This window comes from Narcine bancroftii, chromosome 11 (assembly GCF_036971445.1).
Source record: "Narcine bancroftii isolate sNarBan1 chromosome 11, sNarBan1.hap1, whole genome shotgun sequence".
In the NCBI taxonomy this organism is placed as follows: domain Eukaryota; kingdom Metazoa; phylum Chordata; class Chondrichthyes; order Torpediniformes; family Narcinidae; genus Narcine; species Narcine bancroftii.
In genome coordinates this window covers 73,381,356-73,408,564 of record NC_091479.1, presented here as the reverse complement: position 1 = coordinate 73,408,564, position 27,209 = coordinate 73,381,356, and the positions used below count along the sequence as shown (strand labels likewise).

At 42.3% G+C, this 27,209-nt stretch overlaps 2 protein-coding genes across 10 annotated transcripts in view; one reads left to right on the top strand and one right to left on the bottom strand.

Annotated features, from left to right (window-relative positions):
• Positions 1–13,078, top strand: part of ptprz1a (protein tyrosine phosphatase receptor type Z1a) — a 201,487-nt gene extending 188,409 nt beyond the window's left edge. For all 5 annotated transcript variants that reach the window (XM_069903388.1, XM_069903392.1, XM_069903391.1 and 2 more), the window contains 6 exons: positions 6,342–6,415; positions 7,106–7,234; positions 8,073–8,207; positions 11,059–11,201; positions 11,291–11,426; positions 12,096–13,078. In XM_069903388.1, the coding sequence (XP_069759489.1) occupies positions 6,342–6,415; positions 7,106–7,234; positions 8,073–8,207; positions 11,059–11,201; positions 11,291–11,426; positions 12,096–12,242 (764 nt within the window). In that variant the 3' untranslated portion in view covers positions 12,243–13,078. The remainder of the gene's footprint in view (positions 1–6,341; positions 6,416–7,105; positions 7,235–8,072; positions 8,208–11,058; positions 11,202–11,290; positions 11,427–12,095) is intronic.
• Positions 13,079–22,599: 9,521 nt separating this feature from the next.
• Positions 22,600–27,209, bottom strand: part of aass (aminoadipate-semialdehyde synthase) — a 92,370-nt gene continuing 87,760 nt past the window's right edge. For all 5 annotated transcript variants that reach the window (XM_069903396.1, XM_069903394.1, XM_069903395.1 and 2 more), the window contains exons 23-24: positions 25,978–26,154; positions 22,600–23,052 (exon numbers count right to left, since the gene is read on the bottom strand). In XM_069903396.1, coding sequence (XP_069759497.1) covers positions 22,937–23,052; positions 25,978–26,154 — 293 coding nt within the window. In that variant the 3' untranslated portion in view covers positions 22,600–22,936. The remainder of the gene's footprint in view (positions 23,053–25,977; positions 26,155–27,209) is intronic.

Sequence of the window (27,209 nt, the reverse complement as noted above, 5' to 3'; positions counted from 1 at the left end):
TTACCTGCTGCTCCAGGATGGCGCTGATGGCTGTGGCAGAGGCATTGACGGAGAGTGCCATATGCAGGTGGGCGAGCATGGTAGCCTTCGCGAGGTTGTCCTTGGTGGCCTCGAATGCACTGCAGGCCTCTGGGGTTCAGGTGAGCGTTTTGAGCTTGGCTGTGATGAAGGCGAATAACGGCTACATGATACGAGCTGCTCCTGGGATGAATCAGTTATAGAAGTTGACCATACCCGTGATCTCCTTCAGCCCCTTGAGATTGTCTGGGCGTGGGAACTCCTTGATAATGGCGACCTTCATGGCGGCAGGCGTGGCTACTTCGGCCGTCATGGTTTGGACCAGGAACTGCAAGGACTCTTTCCCAAACTGGCACTTGGCTGGGTTGATGGTGAGGCCGAAGTCGGCTAGCCAGGAGAAGAGGGCGTGCAGGTGGGCCTTGTGTTGCGCCCGATCCCTGCTGGCAATGAGGATGTCGTCCAAGTAAACGAAGATGAAATCCAAGTCCCTGCCCTCTGAGTCCATGAGGCGCTGGAAGGTCTGAGCGGCGTTCTTTAGCCTAAACGGCATGCGAAGGAATTCAAACAAGCCGAAGGGGGTGATGATGGCCATCTTTGGTATGTCCTCAGGGTGCACCAGGATTTGGTGATAGAAGGTCTACCTTGGAGAAAACCCTCACACCATGCAGGTTGGCCGTAAAGTCCTGGATGTGAAGGATGGGGTAATGGTCAGGAACTGTCGCCTCGTTGAGCCGTCGATAGTCTCCACAGGGCTGCCAGCCACCGGAGGCTTTCGGGACCAGATGAAGTGGCGAGGCCTACGGACTGTCGGAGCGCTGAATGATCCCCAGCTCCAGCAGATGCAAAAACTCTTTTCGCCACCTGGAGCTTGTCGGGCAAGAGCCGGCGTGCCTTGGCATGAACCAGTGGACCCTGGGTGGGGATGTGGTGGAACACCCCATGGCCCGGTGAGGCAGTGGAGAACTGTGGCCTTAAGAGAGCCAGGAACACGTCTCTGAGCGTGCTGATTGTGGCAATCTGTAGCTGCTCTGTGCGGGATGTGTTGAGGCGAACGGCCTGGAAAGTCCGTGCATCTACCAGGCGCCTACCTCGAATGTCCACCAGGAGGCCATGGGCGTGGAGGAAGTCAGCAACTTTCGCCGGCCGATCTGGAAGTGGACTGTCTTGTTCCCATACGTCCGGATCTCTGTTGCGTTGGCCGCACAGAGGGGAGGTCCTCAAGGTCGGTTCCTGGACTCGATGGCCGTAGCCAGGTTGACACTGATCTGGACCCCAGTGTCGATGAGGAAGCACCAGCCACTGACTGAGTTCCACAGGTAGAGAAGGCTGTGTCCTTGGCCAGCTGCCGCAGCCATTAACGAGCAGGGCTGATGACACTTCCGACCCTTGGCTCCCCAACGCTGGTGGTAGAAGCAGAGGCTCGGAGTGGATGCCGTGCCCCTGGTTATGCTTTTGGTGGCCCCTGCAGGGGCTGGGTGTTCTACTGCAGTGCTAGGGGCAGGCTTGGCGGAGTCATGCCCGTGCCTCGTGACCTGCTGGACTGCTGAGCCCTCCGGGAATCGCTCGAGCCATAGCACTTGGGCCTTCTAAGCAACCTTCCTTGAGTTGGTAAAGCTCTCTTGAGCCAGTAACAGCCAGATGTTATTGGGCAGATGGTCGAGGAAAATTCACTCAAAGAGTGGGAAGTTGGTGTGATCACCCATGAGCGTGCGCATCTCGTCCATCAGCTCCACCGGGGACCTGTCCCCCAAGGCATCGAGGTGCAGCATCTGAACGACACGCTGACGCCTGGATAGTCCGAGGGATCTGGTGACCACTCGCTTGATGGTCCCGTATTGGTCTTCGGCGGGCGGGTGCCTCATCCAGGGCGGCGACCACATGGTAGAATTTGGTCGTGTCGAACGAAATCTGGTGGAGGTGAAACTGAGCCAGGTCTCCGGCTCCTGAACCCAGAAGTTAGGCAGCTTGACGGCTATAGCACTGATCCCAGGATCGCTCGTGTTGAGTTCAAAGATCTTTGAACCAGTCGGGGTCACCAATTGTAGCGGCAGCTACACTGCTACTAAAAGAACACACAGCTAGACAGGTTGAGGTCAGTGAGCAGAAAACTGGTTTACTGCTGGCTGCCGGGCTGGACTTATACTCCCAGTCTGGACCTGGCTGAGAACCGCGTTGACGTCACTCGGGCATCACGTGGTCCCCCAGCGCGGGCTTCTGAGCCCAATCCTCAGAAGGGGAAACCCCTGACACCGCCATTTTGGCTGGAACTCACAAGTGGAAGTTATATAAATCAAAACAACGATGGGAATCAGACTTGAATATTAGATTTGGTGATAAAAACTGGTCTGATTTATGTCGGGACAGCATGACCATCCAATTCAACACTACATGATCTTCAATTGCATTTTTACTGGACGCATTGGAATGGATTGTATCTTGAGAGGTTTGATTCAAGTTCACTGTGACACTGACTGACATCAGCAGGGAAACTGATCTCATCCACTCCAGCTTTGACAGTTGTGAAAGGAAGAATAGCTATGGTAACAGGACTGAGGCTGTGATAACACAATCGCAGCTTAAGGGAACTGTCTTTAACAGAGCGCAAGCTAGTACTGCAGAGGTTCAACCTACCAGAGAAATGTATTAATTGGATTAAAGTATTATATAAGGGACCATTGGCGAAGGTGACAGTAAATGGATATATATTGAACCAATTTAAATTAAGCAGGTCAACTAGGCAGGGATGTCCACTATCTCCCTCACTGTTCGCTTTAGCTATAGAACTCTTGGCAGAACTGATAAGAACCGAAAATAAAAGAGAAGGAATATAAAATCAGTCTATTTGCAGATGACATCATAGTATACTTACAGAACCAGAATTATCAATAAAAGAATTACATAAGAAATTGAAGGAATATGGAGAAATATCGGGGTACAAGATCAAAGCAAATAAAAGTGAAGCAATGCCAATGAATAATGCGGATTTCACAAAGTTTAAGAAAGAATCACCATTTAAATGACAAACACAATCAATTCGATACCTAGGTATTCGACTAGATAATAATCTAGGCCATTTATACAAATTAAATTATCAGCCATTAATGAAGAAATTACAAGATGACTTAGAACATTGGAAAGATCTACCACTAATACTGATAGGAAGGGTAAATTGCATTAAAATGAATATCTTCCCAAGGATACAATACCTATTTCAATCGTTACCAATGAACTACCCTTAACAGAGAAATTCTTCAATGAGCTAAAGAAAATAATAAGGAAATTCTTATGGAAAGGGGGGAAACCGAGGATAGTGCTAGATAAATTAACAGAATGGTACAAACAAGGGGGCTTACAGCTACCAAACTTTAAGAATTATTATAGAGCAGCACAATTAAGATATCTATCAGATTTTTATCAAACAAGGGAAAAATCAGATTAGAGCTAGATAAAATAGGGGAGAAGGTACCAGGACATATACTTTATAAGTGGGATGAAAAACTGGTGCAACATAGAATTTCACCTGTACTTCACCATCTGCTCAACATTTGGAAGAAGATTCATGTAGAAAGGAAAAAACAAATGACCAACTACCAAAATTATTATTGACGCAAAATCAACTAATCCCTTTCACAATAAATAACCTTTCCTTTACAGAATGGGAGAGAAAAGGGATCAAAAGAATAGAAAATTGTTTTTTGGGAAATAATTTATAATCTTTTGAACAAATGAAGGACAAATGGGGAATAACTCACGGTAAAATGTTTGCATACCACCAACTGAAAACCTACTTAAACGACAAATTAGGAAGCAGGCTGAGGTTACCAGAAGGAAGCAGCTTTGAATATGTGATTACAGACACAATGATAATTAAAAGATTTATAACAAACATGTGCATCAAGCTGCAAGAGAAAGAGAACGATCAAATAAGCTGTAAACCCAAACAAAAGTAGGAACAAGATCTAAACATAAAAATAAAAAATGAAAAATGGGAAAAGCTATGCTCCAGAACTATGAGAAATACAATAAACACGAGGTTGCGCATGATACAATATAATTGGTTACAGATGTTTTCACTGTAAGAAGGAAACGGGGACAACAGTACATGCAATTTGGGCATGTGAGAAAGTGGAAAAGTTTGGGGAAGATCTAAACCAGGTATTAAATAAAATCACAAAAAGCAACATACCAAAAAATCCAGAGATCTTTCTTCTAAGTAATGTAAGTAAAGAATTACCTCAAACTGGATGAAGCACAAAAAAGATTTATTATGATAGCCTTAGCTGTAACAAAAAAATGTATTATGTCAACCTGGAAATCAGAAGAGAGCCTGAGAATACAGCAATGGTACATGGAAATGAATAAATGTATTCCATTGGAAAAAATAACATATAATTTAAAAAATAACGTCACGGTATTCGAAAAAATTTGGGGAACCGTACATGGAACACAACAGAGAGGGCCTACCACGGACCTCCACCCCCTAAAATGATAGAATGAGAAGATGAAATGAACTGACCCAGTGTGTAAAAGTAGATGACACAATTTTCTTGTTTATTTTCATTGTGTGATGACATTGTTTAATGGGTTTATTGTATTGTATTTGTTGAACGTTTAGTGGGTGGGGGGAGAAAATGACAATGTGTATATTCAAGAGGGAAATGTTTGTGTGTATTTTGGTTAATATGGTTCATAGTGTGAAAAATGTTTTAAAATTTAAAAACAGCGCAAGCTGGTGCATTTTCAGACAATACCTTTAGTGAGAATAGAACGATTCTATTGGTGATTCTATTGATGCAGTTCTAAGAGATGAACAGGAACAGAGAGCATAGTGAATACATCTTTGAAAGTGGTGGAACATGTTGAGAGAACAAATAGCAAATATAAAACACTGATTTTGCAAAGAGAGGTAAAATAGAGTACAAGCTTTATTGAACTTTGAGAAATCTTGTTTACATTGTTTCTGAGGAATTGAAGCTAGTTTAGATAATGATGCATTAGACCTTCAGGATTTAAGCTGTAAGATTATCCTGGTAAGGCTGGGGCTTTTCCCTGTTGGGCAAATAGGTCTAAGAAGAGGTTTGATTTAAATAAAGTATTCCAAAAAAAAAGGTTTGATCTAGGTGTACAAATCAAATGTGGCTCAGCAGGGTTAAATGGAAGAGAGCCGATCCCAAAAGCAGAGGGTCAAGGAGAAAACACTTTAAAGTGGTGCACAAAAGACATGGAGATGTGAAGGGAAAATCTGTTTTAATGGAGAGGGTGTTTATGCTGAATCCAGTATTATGATGGAAACAGAGCCAAATGAATCTTTCGAAACAGGCAAGGGCTAATAACACTGGACAACAATTTTTCAGAAAGGTTTACTTCCTGAAAAAAAAGATGGGGATTATGATCAAGCTGAACACAAATATATTTTAAGATTTGCTGTATCACCTAGGAAGTTGGAGAAACATTCAATTTACTTTTATTGAATTTAGCAAGTTTAATTGCGTAATGATGCTGACATATTGTGTGAGTTCAACTGACGTAAACATTCTTTTCCACTGATTTTCGTTTGTACTCAGCATCTGATGCCTCTTGTGTCAACGTCTAACAATAGTTGGCCAGCATTGATGGATTCCAGTTGCCCTGATACCCCTTTTCCGTGGTCACAATGTCCTGGTGAAACCTTTCACCATGTTTGTCACTGACTACACCAAGATCAGCAGGGAAGATGTCCAAGAGCGAATGCAGAAAATGAATTTTCAATGATACATTATGGTTTTGCACTTTGTGGTTTGTTATGCTTGAAGTAAACTTAAAATATGACAGTAAATCACCAGAAGTAGGTTATGTCTAAAAATGGTACGTGATAGGAAAATTTTAAGATGGCTTCTTGTAACACAATCTATTCTGTCCTATTTCCTGCTGTTCTCTCACCACCCTACATTTACGTGGAACAATGAAGATTTTGCTTCCTGAACACTTTTTGGTGTATTTTACTGATTATTGGCTTGCTGATCACAAAAATCTTCATTGTTCCATGTAATTGTAGGGCGGTGAGAGAACAGCAGGAAACAGGACAGAATGGATTGTGTTACAAGAAGCCAGCAGGGGATTGATGGATAAAAAGGCTGAAGCAAATTTGTTTTACTTCACACATTTTTCCTGAGTTGTTTCAAGTTTAAGTGCACCCCACGTTCGTGGATCTTTGTTCTGACCAGTTAAGCCTGTCAGCCACTAACTGGTAGTTGCGACATGGGAATAGGAAGCCTTGAACTTTTCAGAAAGCTGGTCCAGCTCAATGACTGTATTAGAGTAAGTAATGTTTGTTTTTGTTCCAGTGGAGAGATCCAGAGTTGGACTTGCGACACTGACAGTTGAGGGTTCTGATTACATCAATGCATCATACGTTTCGGTAAGCATCTTAAAAACAATGGAGGTTCACAGAGCACAGACAAACCTCAGAGGGTCCATTAATCTTGAAGAATGAATCAACGAGTTATGACCAAACTGCATGTGAATACATCACAAAATAGTGAGATTTCTTTCCCCAAAGGTGGAACGTGTAGAATATTTATTTGACAATGTTTAATGAGCTCTGACAAAGGTTATTGGACCTGAATTATTAACCTCATTTGTCTTTCCACAAATGCTGCCTAAATCACTGATTCCCAGCATGTTCTATTTTTTCAAAAATTTCAGATATCCATCCTTTTGACTTCTTTTGATTTTTGTTACATCCAAGAGCAACAGTCTTCCTGGCACACAATATTTAAAAAGTATGAAACATGGCAGCCAGTTTGGTTGCAGCAAGTTCCCGTGAACAGTAATGTGACATTGACCAGATAATGATTGATGCTGCATTAGTTAAAGGGTGAAGTAAATCACAAAAATATTCGTAGACACTGTAGTTGAAGTAAAAAAACACACATGAGCTTCTCCAGGCTTTGTGTGTATGTGTGTTTTTAGTTAAGGGGTGAATGAATATTGGCCAAAACACTGTGGATCTCTTATGGGATCTTTTGTATCCACTTCTGAATGCCAGCAGATTGATTTTTGGGTCAAGATGTTCTACTGAACATTTGTTTCACTCTTGATATTTAAGGGATTCCATCAAATAGATGAGTTCATAATTACCCAACATCCACTGCCGCATACTACAAAGGACTTCTGGCGAATGATATGGGACTACAATGCTCAAATCATTGTCATGCTGCCAGATAATCAAGGACTGGTATGATGTCTTTACATAATACTTGATTCTATTTGTTGTTGGCAATTAAGATAATAAATAACTTTGGGAGGTTCCAGAGCATGGCACACTTTTGAAGTGTGGTCCTCTTTTAATGTGGAAAGACAGCACCCGGTTTGCGCACAAGAAGCTCCGCGAGACAACAGGCTTTTTCAGGTGCATTCTCCGCAGAAGCGGCCATTTAAATTGCCGTTCAGGTGGCAGCATTTAAAGCGCAATGCTGGCCACCTGAAGGACACAGCTGCACAGGATTCAGGTCTGAGCACACTCCGGCTCCTGCCCAGTGTCAGCTGTGATCAGCAGCCTGACCCTTTTAACATTCGCTTTCAGGTGGCCAGGAGAGCCGCTGAGCTGATTATCCCTCTCGGAGGAGAGTTACGTAGCTCACCTCAAGAGCGCCTCCTGCGCACTCAGGTGGCCTCAAAACAGCCGCATATTGCCTAAACATGCGGCTTTACATGAAGGGCAGTTGGCCACCTGAAAGTGCCTAGTAATTGACCAGCTAATCTGAAGCAGTGGCTGAAGCATGAATATGCGCTAGGAAACTAGGGAGAAATTCCTGAGTCTTCCAAAAAGTGCTGTACAATTTTTGTGTCCTCCAGAGAAGGCGAACCATAAAAATATCTCATCAGAACAGAATTGGTCAACTACTTTTTGTGCTTGAAAGAATTTGAATGCATTTGACTGAGCAGTGAGCCTTCCCCAGAATCACTGAATTGCAGCTGAGTACCGACCGGAGTGAAAAAATGCAAATTTGCTTCAGGATGATTGAAAAGTGTCTGGAATAGTAACACAGGTGAACAACATTGCTGTTTTTCAGACCACATATTGGCCCAGGAAGGATGGGCCAATGAACTATGAAGCATTCACCGTGAGTTTGATCAGCGAGAGCCACCTCTGTCTTTCCAATGAAGAACAGCTCATCATCCAGGATTTCATTCTGGAAGCAACGCAGGTAAAGGATCATATATTTGAATTTAGAATGAAGCAGTACTACAAAGGAAAAGATAGTGTGTTGCTTTGCTATCTATCTTGAATTTAATTCTAATACTATTTTCTTAGTAACAATCATAGCTGTACAAAATCACCATTATATTAAAAGTGATATTTTGGTGATTTGGGACAGTCAGCATCTTTGCTATTTGGGGTTTTTTTTTTCTCTCACCATCAGCAAAATCTTTGCGAACTTTTGCAGGTTTTTGTGGTTCCATGTTAACGCTTTGTATTACTTGTATATTGGCCTCTCACTGTACCTCCAACTATTTACATATCATTCTCAATCTTGTTCTATCCTCCTCCCAGTTACTTCTGAAACACCATTCATTTGTTAACCCCTTTTCAGTAAAGAAGGGATGATCGCTGAAGTGTCAGTATTCGCTATTGCTTTAATGTAATACATGTTGGTTCTGATGCCTGTTCAGTTCATCAAAAAATGATGGAGAACACAGTTTACTCAATTGATGGATAGAAAGTGAGGCAGTATTTTTAATCCTTGTAACTATATCCTAATTATCTTTTGGGAGCAGTTTTTTGCTGAACAAGTATTGTAGGCTGAAGAAAACTGAGGTCCTCCATCAGCCAGCTCCCCACCATGACTACCAGCCCCCCCACATCTCCATCGGGCACACAAAACTCAAAACGGTCAATCAGTTTACCTATCTCGGCTGCACCATTTCATCAGATGCAAGGATCGACAATGAGATAGACAACAGACTCGCCAAGACAAATAGCGCCTTTGGAAGACTACACAAAAGAGTCTGGAAAAACAACCAACTGAAAAACCTCACAAAGATAAGCGTATACAGAGCCGTTGTCATACCCACACTCCTGTTCGGCTCCAAATCATGGGTCCTCTACCGGCACCACCTACGGCTCCTAGAACGCTTCCACCAGCGTTGTCTCCGCTCCATCCTCAACATCCATTGGAGCGCTTTCATCCCTAACGTCGAAGTACTCGAGATAGCAGAGGTCGACAGCATCGAGTCCACGCTGCTGAAGATCCAGCTGCGCTGGATGGGTCACGTCTCCAGAATGGAGGACCATCGCCTTCCCAAGATCGTGTTATATGGCGAGCTCTCCACTGGCCACCGTGACAGAGGTGCACCAAAGAAAAGGTACAAGGACTGCCTAAAGAAATCTCTTGGTGCCTGCCACATTGACCACCGCCAGTGGGCTGATAACGCCTCAAACCGTGCATCTTGGTGCCTCACAGTTTGGCGGGCAGCAACCTCCTTTGAAGAAGACCGCAGAGCCCACCTCACTGACAAAAGGCAAAGGAGGAAAAACCCAACACCCAACCCCAACCAACCAATTTTCCCCTGCAACCGCTGCAACCGTGTCTGCCTGTCCCGCATCGGACTTGTCAGCCACAAACGAGCCTGCAGCTGACGTGGACTTTTTACCCCCTCCATAAATCTTCGTCCGCGAAGCCAAGCCAAAGAAAAGATTGTAGGCTATTCCTGACATGCAGAGATAATTGCCGTCTAACGCTTGAGGCTGTGTAATTCACCACTTCAAAAGGAGGAGGATTGCTTTTTCTCCCCATGGTCTAATTTGATTTCCAGTTAATTGTGGCCTTTTCTTTGGATTCCTTCCACATAACCCCATCCTAACCTGCCTTCCAGAAAACCAAAGCACTGTGAGGTGAACATTAAGATCTGATATTTCTTTCAGTATCATTCATTGAATCAAATTTTCATCCGAATCTCCTTCTCCTGGCTATCCACCCCGTAGGATGTTGATGGTTCCTTTCAGACAGTTTGTGGGGTTTGATATGTACAGGCTGATCCTTGACGGGCACTGTTTGCCACATACTTGGCAGGTGAGGCCTGGAGGGGCAATAGGGGCAGAAACTCTGTTGTGGTGCTTCCTGTGTCCTTCCCCTGTTGCCTCTTTTGAGCTTTTTCCTGACGGCGTCCCTCTTCCACTATTGAGCGATCTCAAGCTAGATCCTCCCATGTCGATGGGGCAATGTCAGCTTTCTTGAGGCTTTTGGTCAGAACATCCTTGTACCTGTAGTCGCTGGCCTCATTTTCGGGCACCACTGGACAGTGGTGCAAGATGTCCTTGGGCAGTCTTCTGTCAGGCATTCTAACATGTCCTGCCCAGCGCAGTTGGTCTGGCATTCCAGCTCGAGAAAGGACCTTGATATTGGAGACCTCATCTCGCTAGGTACAAAACTTCCATATTTTTCAGACTGATTGTCAATCCATAGCTCTTAGCAGCACTGGCTAAGTGACTGGTGATCTCCTGCAAGTCTTCGAGAGAATAGACAACCAGTGCACAGTCATCAGCAAAATGAATATTGTGCTCCAGAAGGCACTTGCAGAGATGTAAATCATGTCTGTGTTGAGGTTCTATGTCTAATGCACCCCAACGTAAGCAAATAATCTTTAATTGTTATTTTCCAGTCAAATGGCATAGTTGACTCTTTTTTTTCTGAACACTTATTTGCATCCTTTCCCAGCTTTAGTTTTCATCACATGTTCCATCAAACCTTGCACTGAGAATTGTGATTGGATTCTAATACTCCAGGATGCAACATAAAGAGCAAAAGCCCAATTGTTATTGCTCAGAACTGGAGCAATTCCCAAAATATTGAACTCCTGAAGAATACATAGCAGTGCTTGAAAAGAAGTAAAGATAACTTATACAGATTAGGTAATCATGTTAAGTTTCACAATTCAGATTACAAGTGACACACAATCAATTGTCCAGAATATCTCCCACGATTAAAGCTTTAACGATGTATTGGAAAAGTGGAACAATCCATGGCTGCATCGTTCATTTAAAGTTTTATTTTACAGGATGACTATGTGCTTGAAGTGAGACACTACCAGTCTCCAAAATGGCCAAACCCAGATGGGCCAATGAGAAAGACATTTGAGCTACTCAATCTGATACGAGATGTTGCAGCTAACAGGGATGGGCCAATTGTGGTTCATGACGAGTAAGTGGAAAGAAGGAAGGGAGAGAGGGAGGAAAGGAAAGGAGGGAGGGAAGGACCACCCGACTGATAGAAATACTCTTTCTCTTCAGACATGGAGGTATCACTGCCGGAACCTTCTGTGCTTTAACAACACTGCTCCATCAACTGGAATCCGACAACAAGGTGGATGTTTATCAAGTCACTAAATTGATTAATTTAATGAGACCAGGCATTTTCACCGACATTGTAAGTACACATTTCTACTTCTGTGAGCACTACCCTTCACTGCTTCCATTGAAGGTTGTAATTTACAGGTGATGAAGATAGCATCATAAATTCTTTCCGTTGGAAGGATGAGCAGGATCAGTGGGAGCATTAATGTTTAGTTCTGCTGTCCCACTGGCAATTTGTAGACAAGTGTAAAAGAAAATATTTCAGAATGTGATTATACAATAATTGGATCAACTACTAGGGCCGGTGCTGGCTTGCATCTGCTGCTACCCTGCTCAATCCCAACTTCAGGTGCCATCTGAATATGCTTATTCTCACTATTTGTGTAGTTTGGTTTCATTTCCTCAGTGTGGCTAATTGGAAAAATAGATGATTTCCACTTGCTGTGTCTGTGAAGAGAAAATACATCACCAAGGAGACAGGGATTGCTTTGGGGCAGATGCTGTGGACCCAGTGGGCTCCTTTTTGTCACTGGCAATTTAGAACTCAAATTACATGGGCTCCTTTCCCTTCCAGGATATTTAAGGGAAAGGAAATAAAGATGTGACAATGTTGATCTATTCATCCACAAGGTGGGTGATGTTTAGGAATGGAGACCAGGCCTTGTGTCATTTTGGAAAAGAGATCCTCAATGTTCTCTCTTTATAGAGTGCCAAAAAATGATATCTCTTTCTCTCCTTGCAGGACCAGTACCAATTTTTATACAAAGCTGTACTCAGCCTGGTCAGCTTTCAGGAAGATGAAAACCCTGCCACCACATTGGAAACTAATGGCCTTGCCCAGTCTGCTGATGACTTCAATGGAGCAGAAAGCTTGGAGTCCCTGGTGTAACTGCAAAATGAATGCTTTTACCAATACAGAGTCCGATTTACGATCTTGTTAACTGTACAGGTATCCATTTTATGTTGCCATTGAACAGTGACCGGCGTCATATTAAAAAAATTCTTAGCCGAAATTGTGCAGTATGTGAGTTGCGTCCTTTGCATCATTCTGGCCTGACGTTTGCTGTAGTTGCATATTCAGCATGTTTGGTGTCAAGTTTCATGATCTGCTTCCAGTTTCTACCAGAGTTAGGAAGGGGGTGGGGTGGTGTTCATTCCTGCAGAATCACCACACCAGCAATGGTCCCTAAACTGCAACAGCCCAAGTCTTACCTACTTTCTATTTTCCACAACGTCAACAAGTCCAATCTGGCAAGCTAAATAATGCACAGAAAAAAGGTAACGTTAGTGTTGATTAAGTCTGGATATGTGGACATTGCTTTATTAAGAAAAATAATCTTCTAATACATAGTGTAAATAGTAGAACAATGAACCCATCCACGGACCAAATTTCTATTTATAATTCTAGATTTTTATATTTTACTACAGAGTCTTTTCTAGTCTTTTTTTGATGTTCTGACTACATTGTTGTTGTAGCTGGTATTTTATTAATGTTTAAATATGTCTAATTCAGCTGTGATTCTTGATTTCATGTCAGGTGTTTATTAATGACCTATGCGATGTAATTTTTACAAATAACAGCATGCAATTTTAACACTATTTGTGCAACATGAACAGTAGCTCTTGAAGACTTCACAAAGGAAAGTCGCAGCTGATGTGTTATTTTGTTGCAACTGATGTTTTTACTTTTGTGGCTACTGTGGAAGAATTAAAATTTAAAGTTTATCAGCTGGTTATCAGTGGTTGTCATTATTGGGACGGTGCCAATAACACTTCTTGTGCACATCTGTCAACATTCAGGAGTTGAGAATATTAATGTTCAGCTTTGCAGATGCATCACAGCATCCTCCCTATCCTTCATAAAGACACCTGCCTGACATTAGCACTGCATCAGTTTGGCTGAGCCACCCACATTTACACATCCTAAGAGAGAATCTTGTCGCAGAACAGCACTTTTATTGGAAGAATTTAATTCATTTTATCAGATTGAGAACTTATCGCATATTAAGCTAGAAAAAGAATTAATTGTCAGTAAAGACCAACCATAGTAATGACATATTCTCAGTAGAATATCCAATGCCACATCTCTCGCACTGACAAAAGATAGGGACGTCCAAAGTAAAAGCATACTTTTTGTCATTTAGCTTAATAGAGAACCTCTATAGATCTATGGAAAACTTTAGCGGCCACAAATACTTTTGAACAAATAAATTTTAAAAAACTAGATATTTTGGGGTCCCTGACAACCCTGAGCACATGATGAGACTTCTTGTTTACTGGAGAACATGCTACCACCAAGCATGGCTGTAAAATGACACAGGATCAAGATAATACTTGTCCTAGATTAATTACCTTGTAGGCCGGAAAGAGAAATGAGATTTAGAAAAGGCTAGACTAATTAATAATTTGGATTTGTTAACAGATAAAGTTATACAGACTACAAACAGATCCTTCGGCCCACTGTATCTATGTCACCCCTTTCTGTACTAATCCTGCTTGCCTGCATTAATTCTCTATCCATCGATGCCTTGCTCATTCAAGTACTTTCCAGATGCCTCTTAAAGATTCATACCTCATTCTCAGTGCCAGCTGTTATGTCTCTTGAGTTATTTGGGAGGTTTCTTAAATAAATTAGACATGCGAGATTTAATTAACAGAAAAGACTTTACTTACTAATGCCTTCCACCATCTAAGAAAACTGTTTTCACACACACACAGTGGTGCACTACAGTGAGAAGGGTGTATTCTTACACAATTACAAAATAGTTCACATTATCCCAACTATATAACACCAGCTATTCTGTGTGAGAAATTTATCCCTCGTATCCCCTTTATACTTCCTCCCTCTAATTTTAGACAGGCTTATCACGGGCAGACTATCCAATCCAGGCAACTTCCATCTGAATCTTTTCTGCACCATGTCTAGCGTAATCATATTGTTCCTGTAATGGGGCAACCAAACCTGCACACAATACTTCAGGTGTGGACTAACTAACAAGTGTTTCGACTTAACTCTTGGCCAATGAATGAAAGCATGCCTTGCCATGCCACTTTAAGGGAACTATGTACCTTAAGATCTCTGTTCAAAGACTCAAGGTCCTGCCATTAGCTGGACATGGCATGCCCTGAGTTAACTTTCCAAAATGTATGACTTCACACTTGTCCACTTTTTCAGTTGTCAGCTTTGGCAATCCTCTCTATTGTCATCTGAATCATTAACCCAGAACTGATCCCTGTAGGACGCCACTGGTCAAAAGGCTCCAATCTGAGAAACGAACCCTCACTATCACTCTTCTCCCGCAAATTGTGTGTCCAATTTGCGAGCTTACCCTGGATTTTGCATGTCAAACCTTACCTACCAATGCATGGCCCTGTCAGAGTCCTTGCTGAAATGCACGCTGACAACATATACTGCCTTTCCCTCATCCTTTCTCTTAGTCAACTCAAGACACAATTTACCAAGCATAAAGTCATCCAGCCATTGCCTTTCTAGGTTTCAGTTCCCTCATTTATCCCTACAGTCTTTTCTTGAATGAAGGTACAACTTTAGCTCTCTTCTAGTATGTCACTTGTTGCAAACAAAGATCCAATAATCTCTGCCAAGCCCACAGCAATCTCTTTCCTTGCTTTCAATAACATCCGCGGATATACCTGGCCAGGCCCCAGTCAGGTGGTTTATGACTTTGTGGATTTCAAAACCTCTCACCTCTTCTCCTTTTATGATTGATTAGTATAACACCAGACAACTGTTATACTAATACTGGGCTTTTATTAACAGACTATAACCGCCATTGCGCTGGGTGGGTCACGTCTCCAGAATGGAGGACCATCGCCTTCCCAAGATCGTGTTATATGGCGAGCTCTCCACTGGCCACCGAGACAGAGGTGCACCAAAGAAGAGGTACAAGGACTGTTTAAAGAAATCTCTTGGTGCCTGCCACATTGAACACCGCCAGTGGGCTGATCTCGCCTCCAACCGTGCGTCTTGGCGCCTCAGTTCGGCGGGCAGCAACCTCCTTTGAAGAAGACTGTGCACAGAGCCTACCTCACTGACAAAAGACAAAGGAAGAAAAACCCAACACCCAACCCCAACCAACTAATTTTCCCTTGCAACCGCTGCAACCGTGCCTGCCTGTCCCGCATCGGACTTATCAGTCACCAACGAGCCTGCTGCAGACGTGGACATACCCCTCCATAAATCTTCGTCCGCGAAGCCAAGCCAAAGAATAACCGCCACTAAATTGGCCAGTGGGAAAGCATCTCCAGTAGGGTGGAGTATCTCTACAGCCATAGCCAATAGCCCCCCCCCATTACATCATCACAATTATTTGTTTTTAGGACATCTCTTCTTTTCACTGAACTCACTAACTTCCATGTTCTTCTCCATGAGAAATACAGTCAAAGTGTGTTCTTTTCAAACCTCAACCATTTTCCCATTGCTCATTGATTACCGCATGGATCCTTTCAGGAACCTAATCTCCGCCTCCCCATCTTAGGATTCTCTTTCACCTTACCTGCTAGGGATAGCTCAATTTTTGCCCTTGTAATCTCTTTCTTAAATATACTCCTTTACTTGTATCTGACATACTTTATCCCTCAATTAATTTTTCTCATTATCCATGATTCCTTAACCCTCCCAGCCTTGTCCTTCACTCTAACAGGAGCACGCTGGACTTAAACCCTTGCCATCCCACTTGCCTCCCATTTACCAGATGCCCCTGACCTGCTAACAGCCTCTCCTTTTCAAGTTTAAAAAATATTTTAAACAAGCCTTGCTCCAATTTTGGACTTTATCTTGAGATCCAGTTCTGTGCTATATTTTCCATAACTATTTTGAAACTACCATATATAATTGTATGATAGTCAAGTTTTTTTGGACCAATTTTTCGGGTCAAATTTGGCAGGGGGGGACTTTTATCCGTCATGCTTTTGAACGTGGTAAGTATCTGTGTCATTCAAGGCATCGGGAGCTCAAATAGCCTGGATTGGGTGGTAAGTCCATGTTCAGGGTTGTCAGCCAGGGGCTAGAAGAGAGCATGGCTGGGGTGTTGGGAGCTTGGATGGGTTGGCGGCCAGGGTTCAGATGGGCAGTCAGTACTGGGATCTCTGGTGGCTGTGGCCAAGGAGAGAGTATGGCCAGGGCATTGGGAACTTCTGGTGGGCAGGCAGCCAAGGTGAAGGTCCGCGATTGGAACGTTGGGAGGTATGGTAGGCAAGTGGCCAAGGCAAGGGTTCGCAGTCGGAGCTCAGATTGGTGGATGGTTGGGGCCAAAAATGGGGGATTGACTTCTACATTATCAAGTATATATGGTAACAGAATTATGGTCACTGGTTCCCAAGTGATGAAACACATTCTTTCCAGGCAATCTAGGGCAAATCACATATTGAGGAATTTGTTATCAAGATATTACTACCCACTGCAAAACAAGTAGAAGTGCATTTCTTTAAAGAAAATGATACCCAAATAAAGCACAAATAACTTTTTTTTAAAGAAGCCTGCACATACAGTATATATGTGAAGAAGTTATGCAACTTTATGAAAGACAACTTTCTGTGTCTGATACTAAAAGTATACCAGCAATATCATGGTCCATGAAAATATTCAAGTTCAGCTCAAAATAAAATTAACATTACCTGGAAGTGGAACGTACTCATAGAAGACATCATGCAAGTTCTTAAGAGAACAACAGGTGGCGAAGAAGAGAAGTATTTTCATAAAATTAATTTCATATCTCAGAACATTGTTGTTCCCCCACCTTGTAACAAATTAGTAAACCAAAACTATCCTAATTGGAGTAGCAACACCCAATATTCCATCTGGGCATTCTCCAACCAGATAGCATTAGCATTGACTTCTCCACTTTCTGCTAGACCCATCTTCATTCTCTCTTCCCTATCCTACTCTCCACCCCCTTTCTCTCCTTATTCACAGTGCCATCCCCCCTCCCAATTTTGCTGTTGTTCCCTCACTCCCTTATCCTGCTTGTGGGCCTGTGTTCCTACCCTACCACCCCCCCACCCCACCATTTTACTCAGGTATCTGCCTCCATTTTGTTCACGCCTTGGTGAAGGGCACAAGCCTGAAACGTTGGTTTTGTATATTTATCTTTGCTATATAAAGTACGCTGTTTGACTTGCTGAGTTTCTCTTGATTTGAGTTTTTACTTGTATCTGTGATGGCTATAGAAAAAGTAATTGAAGATTTTTTTTGTGCTGCAGGCAAAATACCACATAATGGATGTTTGTAAGATTTTTTTTAAAAGTCAGGGCAGATACAACACTTGCTAAGTGATAGTAGTGGTGAAAAACTATTCTTTAGATTGGAGGACTGCCCAGTAGGTCACGAGTCAATCCACTCTCTACTACTGTCTAAATATATTTTAATAACAGAACATCTTTTAAAACTTTCCAAGCTCCCTCATTAACAAAGTAGTAAACAATTAAGATAATTCAGGTCGGGGGGGGGGGGGGGGTCGTGAAATTGAAGCAGACAAGCACAGGAGAAAACACAAAGAGGTTCCAGTTAAAATAAGCAAAGTGAAATACTGTAAACAACACAAATTCATAGAGTAGATGCACACAATGTTTTGTTGATGGCTGATCAGATTAGGAAATATAGTGCAAAACACACCTCTCAAATTATAAAACATGACTATGCCTCAGTTTCAGTTCTGGCGATCACATGGGTTCAGAGAGGGCTTACCGGAACAGCTTCAGAAATAAAGAATTCCAGTCGTGTGGAGAAATTTTCAAAGTCCAAGGTTGTTGAGGTGAGGGCAGTGAAGGCCAAGGCGAAATTAGTCACAGGTTAACACACTCATGAACAGTTTCAATGTCCTACGGAAAGACAAATAGTTCAAATCGGCAGTGACCAGAAAACATAGATTTCAGATCGCTGATAAAATATGAAATGTTGGGGGGTGGGTGAAATTCCCCAATGGTGAAAATCTATTGCTGCTGGGTTTTGGGGTCCCTCTGGGTTCGTAACACCATCCTGACAAAGATGCTGCTCCTCTATTGTCATCCTGAGACTCCCTCCCCAGCAGCACAAGGGCTGAGGCAGTTCAAAGAAGTACCTCTTCTGCCAAAAAGAATTAAGCAGAAAACCTACCTGTAATGTGATAAAGGGCTCAGGCCCGAAGCATTGGTCACCTTTCACTTCCTATAGTTGCTGCATGACCTACTGAGTTTCTCCAGCACACTTGTGTACTGCACTGAAACAAAAATCTACAGTTTCATTGTGGTACTGCTATTACCTGTCCTGGATAATATGTGACAATGAACCTGCTGTCAGACTGAATGCAGCCATTCCTTCTCTGGCAACTCACTTGTTTTCATTGCACGTGCAAATATCAGAGTGTTGCGCATAAAAGAGTTTCCAGCAACATTAAAACATCTTAACTTGAAAAGGAAAGCAATTGTCAAAGTATTTCACGTGCATACACCAAATTTGCACAAATATTGAAAATGTGTTTGGTTAAAAACTACTTGATGCTTCTCATGAGTGGCCACTAGAACAAGATTGCAATACAAAAAAGGATCCATGGTTTAACAAGTGAAACAAATAAAATTATATTTACGAAAGCAATGGACAATTGAGTCCAGAATCTGGATCAGCTAAGCAAATGTCTGTACATGGATAGCATGTAAAAAGATTGATCTTACCTGGGTTAATCACACAGTTGATCACTTCCCAGTGAAACTACTCCTATCAGGACCTCTGTGACCTATTCACGTTAGGCATTTGACTTCTTTCCAGAACCAAGTGTGCAGCCCCACAGACATTGCTCAATCCTCTAACCGTTTATTTGATGCTCCAGAATCCAGCATCTGTGGTCCCTGTGTCTCTATGGCCCACAAACTGTTCAGAGATGGAAAAATCCTCCTTGGATCTTTCAGATGAAAAAAGTGTTCGTGCAAGCTCAGATCTTTCAAGACCATAATCACCGAGATACAGGACTTTGGTCAAAGTCTTATGCCTGGACCTCTCTCTCTGTGCAGAGTTGAAGATCCAGATTAACTTTCAACTTCATCACTAAAGCCTTCCAAGTGGCCATATAAAATCCTTGCAAATTCACACAATAAGCTCTTGCCATAGCATCACCCAGGCCTTCTATTTTCAGATAGAGTTCTTGATTTAAGTGGGAAGAGGTCTGTCTTGGTCATAGGTGTTTCCCTGACAGACAGCCATCAACTCCCAGTAATAACTTGGAGTCATTTCTCAATGGTGAAAGGTTCCAGTCCTCATTGTTCAGCTGTTTATGGATCTGCAGCAGTATCATGCTTCCTGCACCACACCCGCAAAGTGAGGGAAAATAAACTGCTACTTGTATCCAGGTTGAGCTCCTGTCACTAATTCACACTTTTGTCGCAGAAGCTGAGTGCCACGTAAAATGTTTGTGGGGGAAAAAAAGGTGTGCAATAGGAAAAAATGTGATTTTTTGTAATTAGCAGCCCAAAAGCTATAAAATACACCCAAAAGTGGCCCACTGGTCTTCTGGAAACAGCCAAGTGCTTGCACCCCTGCAGCACATTCCCAGCAGATGGAGAGATGTCGTTTACAACACAAGTCGATCAACCATAGCCAGAAGGAGCAGCAAGGGAACCTGGAGCTGGTGGAGCCCGAGGAACAAGCTTAAGGGCAGGAGGACGAAGACAGCTGTCGGGGGAAAAGCCAAAAGGATGCAATGTTTGCATGGACAAGGACTCTCCCTAACAAAACCACCTACACACTCATGGTCTCCAATCCAGTCAAAGTAACCTTCTCCACAATCCAATACTTTGCACTCACATAATTCTCCAATAATCAGCCCAGTTGCTACATAATCCCTCACATTCTCCTTTGAAGGATCACAGGCACTTACCATAACATCAACAAACAAATCCCTGATCTAATTATTGCTCCAACTCTCAAGTGATGTGCAGCTGAAGATGACAGCTTTTGAAATGAAGATCTATTCCTGTGCCACTCAATTGTTCCCAGTAGCCAGAGGAAACATGGTCTCCTGATCCCCTTGGCAAACAGAACAAGATGGGGAGTCGTGTGTGTGTGACAGAGAGATGGCGATGCCATGGCTCACTTTTAGGTGTATTTTATAGCTTTTGGGCAAAAGTCACCTTAACATTTTCCTATTGTGCACCAGGTTTTAGATATAACCTACTTTTGTGATTTCCTGTCATAAGTCTACTTCAAACATATAACACCATGAAGAACAATATGCCATTAAAAATTAATTTTCTGCATTGCAACCATGGAAAATCAGCATTAGGACAACTGGAACCCATCAATGCTGGCCGACTATTGTTAAACACTGACATCAGATGCTGAGTACAAACAAAAATCAGCGGCAAAATACTTTTGGGTCTGTTGAACTAATGCCATGTGTCAGCATCATTATGCAATTAAACATGCTAAATTCAATAAAAGTTAATTGAATGTTTCTTCAACTTCCTACATGATACAGCAAATCTGAAATTAGGTTTGTGTTCAGCTTGAAGCTGTCAATCGTAATCCCCAATTTTTTTTTCAGGAAACAAACCTTTTGAAAAAAAATGTTGTCTAGTGTTACCAGAAGCAGCCAATGGACTCTTCATGTGCACAGTCTAGGTGGGACTCAGCATCATGCTGTTTTGAACATTCCACTGGCTATTGGTACAATTTGTGTTATGGTCATTGCAGTCATTGGACTGAAGCTTTCTAGGGAAACATCCGTGTTCAGTCACCTGCACATTGCTTCTGGTATTTTGCCAAAAGTTATAGAATGCAAACAAAAGCTCTTTGGCCCGTCAAGACCATAACCTCAATCAAGTGCCTATTTACACTAATCCTACATTTAAAAAACAACATTCCGAAATTCCTTTCATTTGAACTGGGATGGCTCTTACAAATCATGGCTTCAATTTAAATTAGCTATTGACCTCAAAACAACTTGAGGCAGAGCTGGAGTAAAGTCACAAGAAGCAGAGGAGGTCATTTGGCTCTACAATTTAACAAGATCATGCTGATCTTGTCGCGAACTCAGCTCCACTGATCCACACGTTCCCCATAACCCTCAATGTCCCTCTTCTTCAAAAATTGATCTGTACCTTAAATACATTTAATGAAGCAGCCTCCACTTGGGCAGAGAATTCCATGAATTCACTGCACTCTGGGAGAAGCAGCTCCTCCTTAAATCTACCTCCTTGAATCTTGAGCCTACATTCTTCCAGTTCTAATCTCACCTGCTGATCTCCCCGTCATGCTTCTAAGCTCCAATGAGTATAGACCCAGGCTACTCAATTTCTTCTCATAAGGTCACCCCTTCATTTCCTTAATCAATCAGGTGAACCTCCTCTGCACCGCCTCCAAAACCAGTACAGAGACCAGAATTGCATAGAGTCATCCAGGTACAGCCTCACCAGGACCCTGTACAGTTGCAGCAGAACCTCTCTGCTCTCCTAAATTTAATGAAGGCCTAATGTTCCATTTGCTCTTGATTACCTACCTGCTCCTGCAAATTGACGATTGTTCTTTCCAAAGTGGATGACCTCCAATTTACAAACATAGCACTCCATCTGCTAGACCCTTGCCCATTCAAATTTAAATTAACCAATCTATATTTCTCTGCAGACTCTGCATCCTTGACACGATTTGCTCTTCCACTCAATTTCGTGCCAGCAGCAAACTTAGAGAAGCTACACTGGTTCCTTCGTCCAAGTCACATTGTGTACAGGTGCAAGCACCAAACCCTGTGTCACTCCACTCACAACTGACTGCCAACCAGAGTAACGGCCATTTATTTCAACTCTGCCTTCTATTGGTTAACAAATCGTTGACCCACATTCCCATAATCACACACCAATTCGACCACTCATTTGCACAGTGGAGGAAATTTACAGTGGCCATTCAACCACAAGCACGCACGTGTTTGGGATGTGGGGGGGGGGGGGTAACCAGAGCACCCAGGACACACCACATGGTCACGGGTCAACACAGACAGGATCAGCAGTCATGATTGAACATTGGTCACCGGAACCGTGATTCAATGGGGAAGAAGTTCCCACAGAAATTCTGTCATTTGAAGATGATCTAGAGCCTGGAAAATCCTGAGGAATTGGGATTCATGTGGATAACTTAGGTGGAGGAACTGGTGAAGAGGCACTGGATCTCCTCCAAGGCATAAATTGGCATAATTGTGTGGCATTGTGATTTGCAACTCTACGACTGCAGTCAGAAGCCCACACAGGACACTCCAACTAATGGGAACTGACATTGTAATTGCAGTTTAATGGGAATACATTCACAGAGTTCAAAAGTGAATTGGCACCACCACATCTTTGCTCAAGGTATCTCAGATTATTAACTGCCTTACTGCAATCTCCAAAGATTAAAATTCAATCATTAATTATGATATTTATTTAATTAAACAATTAACTAGCATTTTTTAGAAAATACCCTTAAAGACCTCAACCAGAAAGTAAAAAGCCTCACATTTCAGAGCAGTAACCTGTAATTTACAGTTGAAAACATTACAAGTGTATATGACGGGTAAAGTCTGTGGAAAAAAAAATATTTCTTTGTTACTTCCTAGACGTAAAAGTCTTTCATGAAAAAGTGCTGTTTGAAGTCCACACAATTCCTTCGGCTTTGATTCGATCGAGGATTGGTCGATAAATATCTTTAGCCAATGGGCCAAACACTCCTTTAGCAGTAATTTCACCTGAAAAGCAAGATTTTAAAAATGTGAACAATTGCATCAGAAAAAGCAGTTCCCATGTGTAATGCAGTAAAAATGAAGACAAAATCTCAAAGGGGGGCACAATATATGTTTACGTCTCATATCTAGTTAATCTCAGCCTTAAACAGTCCCATGAGCTTCACTTACACCAAAGTATCGTTGCTAGTGATTCTCAAATTAAACAAATTTGACACAATTGCATCAGTAGAGCACAGAATCAAAACACATACATTTCTTAAACCCCACATGCAAAATCTTCTATTCCCTTTTCCACTTTTTATTAGGTTTCTCTTTAAATGCCAATTGCCTCAAAATTATAAGACCATCAGACATAGGATCTGAAATGGGCTATTCAGCCCATTGGCTCATTTTACCACTCAGCCCAACCTTCTCCCCATCACCTATGATGCCCTGGCTAATCAACAACCTCTCAATCTTTGCCTTAAATATACCCAATGACCTGGCCTCCACAGTAGCCTGTGGCAAAAAATTCCATCCACTGTTCTAAGCAGATGCCCTTCAATCCTGAAATTGTACCCTCTTCTCCCCATGGGGGGGAAAAAAAATTCTTTTTACATTCATATACCTTGCAACATTCAAAATGTTTCAATGAGATCTACCCCTCCCCCCTACTTTCCTAAATTCCAAGGCGTACAGGCCAAGAAGTGTCAAACATTTATTCTACATTCACAATATGCAAGTTCTCCTAAATAGGTCCTATATTTTTGAGTCATCGTACGTTTCTGAATAGGTGAAAATATTTTCTCAACTACCCAATAGTCCATTCAAAATTTGATTCCCTTATTGCATCGACAATTTGGGGGCAAGCCATCCTGCTTGTTCAATGTTTCTTGAACTATAAGAAACAAATGATCCCTTATTCAAGACATAATTATTTTTTTCTCTTTTTATTTTAGACACAGCAGGCTATTTTGGCCCGCGTGTTCGTGCCGCCCAATTTACACCCAATTAACTAACACCCCCAGAATGTTTCAAATGGTGGGAGGAGACCAGAGCCCCCAGGGAAAACCCACACAGACATGGGGAGAACATAGAAAATTCCTTGCAGACAGCACAGCATTTGAACACTGATCCCAATCACTGGTGCTGTAAAGACATTGCACTAACTGGTATGCCAATTGTGCCAACCAATTATAAAAAAATATCCAGTTTCTATGAAGTGTCCAGAATTGAAATTTAGTGCTCAGTCTGTGAATCATGTGCCTACCTGCTCATTATTGACCATTGTACTTGTGCTAGAAAAGTTTTTAATGTGTAAGTCATTTACTGTTATGTTAATCATTAATGACACCTAGGTAAGCAACAAAAAAAATCCTTCTCCACCAACAAATGAGTAGTTATTATGGTCCTGAGACCAATAAAGAGTTAATTTATACACAAGGTTCCACAGAAAGCAGTGTGACTAGTGTGAAGTACGTTGACCTTTGCAACTAAGAGCAATGGAGTATTTATATCAACGGAAATTGGCAGGCATCTCATTTTGTCTTCTCAGATGAAAGACGATGACACCAAAGGCAGTTCTTTACTCCTTCAGTACAGCATCAACAGAAATTCAGATTACAGTGTCATATTCTGGATTTGAATCCACAAGAGGGAAATTAGAGCAAGGTGTTAGGGACGCTGGACAATCTTATTTTAGGACCACCTACAGGGTATAGAAAGGATCGGGGGCTGATGTGAAGCGCTGAGATAGTGCTGGGAAAAACTGACTGCTGAGTGGGAAGCACTGAAACAACGCTGGGAAAGCGTTGAGAGCCAAACACTGGAAGCCGATGGGCTCGCGGACAGCGTGACCGCTGCTGTCAACCTCTCTCCAACAATAGGGGGAGCTGAAGACACTCGCTGGGGCAGTTGAAGAGCCCAGTGTATTGAGTTTTTGAACAGGTTTAGCAGTTGGTTGGAGGGCAGTCAGTGCACTCACCCAGTAGTTTCAGTGGGAGAAAGGAGACTGAACTACTCTGTCACAGGTGCAGCACTGTTGTTTTGATGGCAGTTTGCGCCACTCTGATACCCAGAAAGAGAGAGAGAGTGTGTGTGTGACCTTGGCTTCCCCGGTCCCCTTCCAAGAGGTGTGACAGGAGTCACTTGACGACTCCTGTTTAGAGGGGAAGACGTGTGACAGAAGGTGACTTGTTAACCCTGAAGTCGGCTTCAGAGACGTCAACCTTGTGTAGTGACTAGGAGGTCAATGGATGAAAACTCCTGTGTGAGGAAATCAAAGGTGGTTGTTGCCACATTCGAAACTTAGGAAAGTCACAAGTCTACAGTGATCATGGCTACTGTCTCCACATCCAACTAGAAGACCAGTGTGCAACCAAACTAAGAATCCCAAGCCTGGAGACCAGACCAGACTTTGTGAGCTGTTCCTTTTTCACTGACAGACTTGACATGTCTGATTTGAGGTTTTGTTTTAGGAGATTTCCTTTGGGGCATTTTGACCTTGGACTATTATGGTCTGGGGTTTTTTTTTTCCCACATGCGCCCTGTTGTTAATGTAGAGTTTCCGTAAAGGCTTATATTCATGGGTTAAGTTTAATGAAGTAATTCTATTATTGTTAATTTGTTAATAAATTTTCCGTTAAACTTAACCCTTCTGTTTATGCATCTCTCATTTGCTGCTGGTGAGATATAACAAGGGTAAAAGGGGATTGGACAGGGTTGGGGTCCGTCGTGATGTATTTGGGGAAGAGGGCTCATCTTCCAAATTTCTAATTGTTCAGATTTTCCTGGACACATTCTGCTAACTTTCTTTAGGACCTTAAATCCTTCCCACCTTAGTCAGCATGTCAAGGAATACAAAAATATACAGAATCACTTTCAATTTGGAGGGAGAAACATCTATATCAGCCTCACAAGATAACATACATGAAGTGAAAGAGCATTTACCATCAAAAATCATCTCAGCAGCAATTGCACATGGGAACCCGACAGTTTTTGCCATTGCCGAGAAACCCCCAACATCACCGTAGACTACTAGACTATCATGTTTAGTTTCCAGTTGACCCGAGGGATGTCTAATCCCAACGTCATTTCGCAAGACAACCAGATCTCTTTCACTAGGAGCTGAAATTTAAAGAAACAAACACAATCAATAGTTTGAATCACAACTTGTTTTCAGCTTCTAATTGAAGACATAGAGGGCACTGCTTCTCTCATCTGAACCTTACCTTCTGCATGTTGAAAATAAGTAAAATGGTTACCACAGCGGTTCTTTAATTTTCCTATTTAATTTAGAGATACTAAATGGTAACAGGCCCTTCTGGCCCATGAGTATGTGCCATCTAAATACACCAATTAACCAATATACCATGCATGTTTTTGGAGGGTGGGAGAAAATTGGAGCACCCGGAAGAAATCCAAGTGGTCACAGAGAACTGGACAGACCAATCTGTGCCTCATATTTAATCTTTCCACTGTTAAGTATTGTCAATTGAAGGAAAACTAATGGATCATAATGTGCGACCTATGGTGACTCCACTCTGGTCTTGGCTTACAAAAACGGTTACAGATTTGAGTGGACTGATCTGATCAGCTATTTGGCCGACTTTGCACTGAAATGTCCTGATAGGCTAAGAATTCCTGCTTCCCCAACGAGCTTCTCAAATATCTCAAACATCCAAGACTTGATGAGACACTGCCATGCACTGAATGAATGGTACACTCAGCAACAACTGCACACTGGCACCAGACAGAGTGAATGTTTAGGAGGGTGACTGCAGTACCAGTCAAACATCTTGCTTAATCCTGACTGTTCTGAGGGCCTTTAGTTAAGTGGGCAGGGAGCAGTCCATCACGTTTTTAATGCCTCCTCCAGATGATGTAAAGGCTACAGTGAGTCAGGGCACATGATTAGTGAAATTTGTAGCCCCAATATTTGTGGCAGGTTCAGTTAAGTTTCTGGTCAATTCTGACATCAAATGTATTCATGATCTGGACAAAATAAATCTTCATTTAAATAAGCTCTCCGATCAACTGCTAATATTAAACATTTAGATGGCTTAATTATTGTAATTGTTTTGGGATGTTTTTCCTTTGACTCATTTCTCATCTCTCAAAAGGCGAAGTAACGATGATCTGTGGCTGATATAGATGAACTAATGTGAAAGGAAAATTAGAGC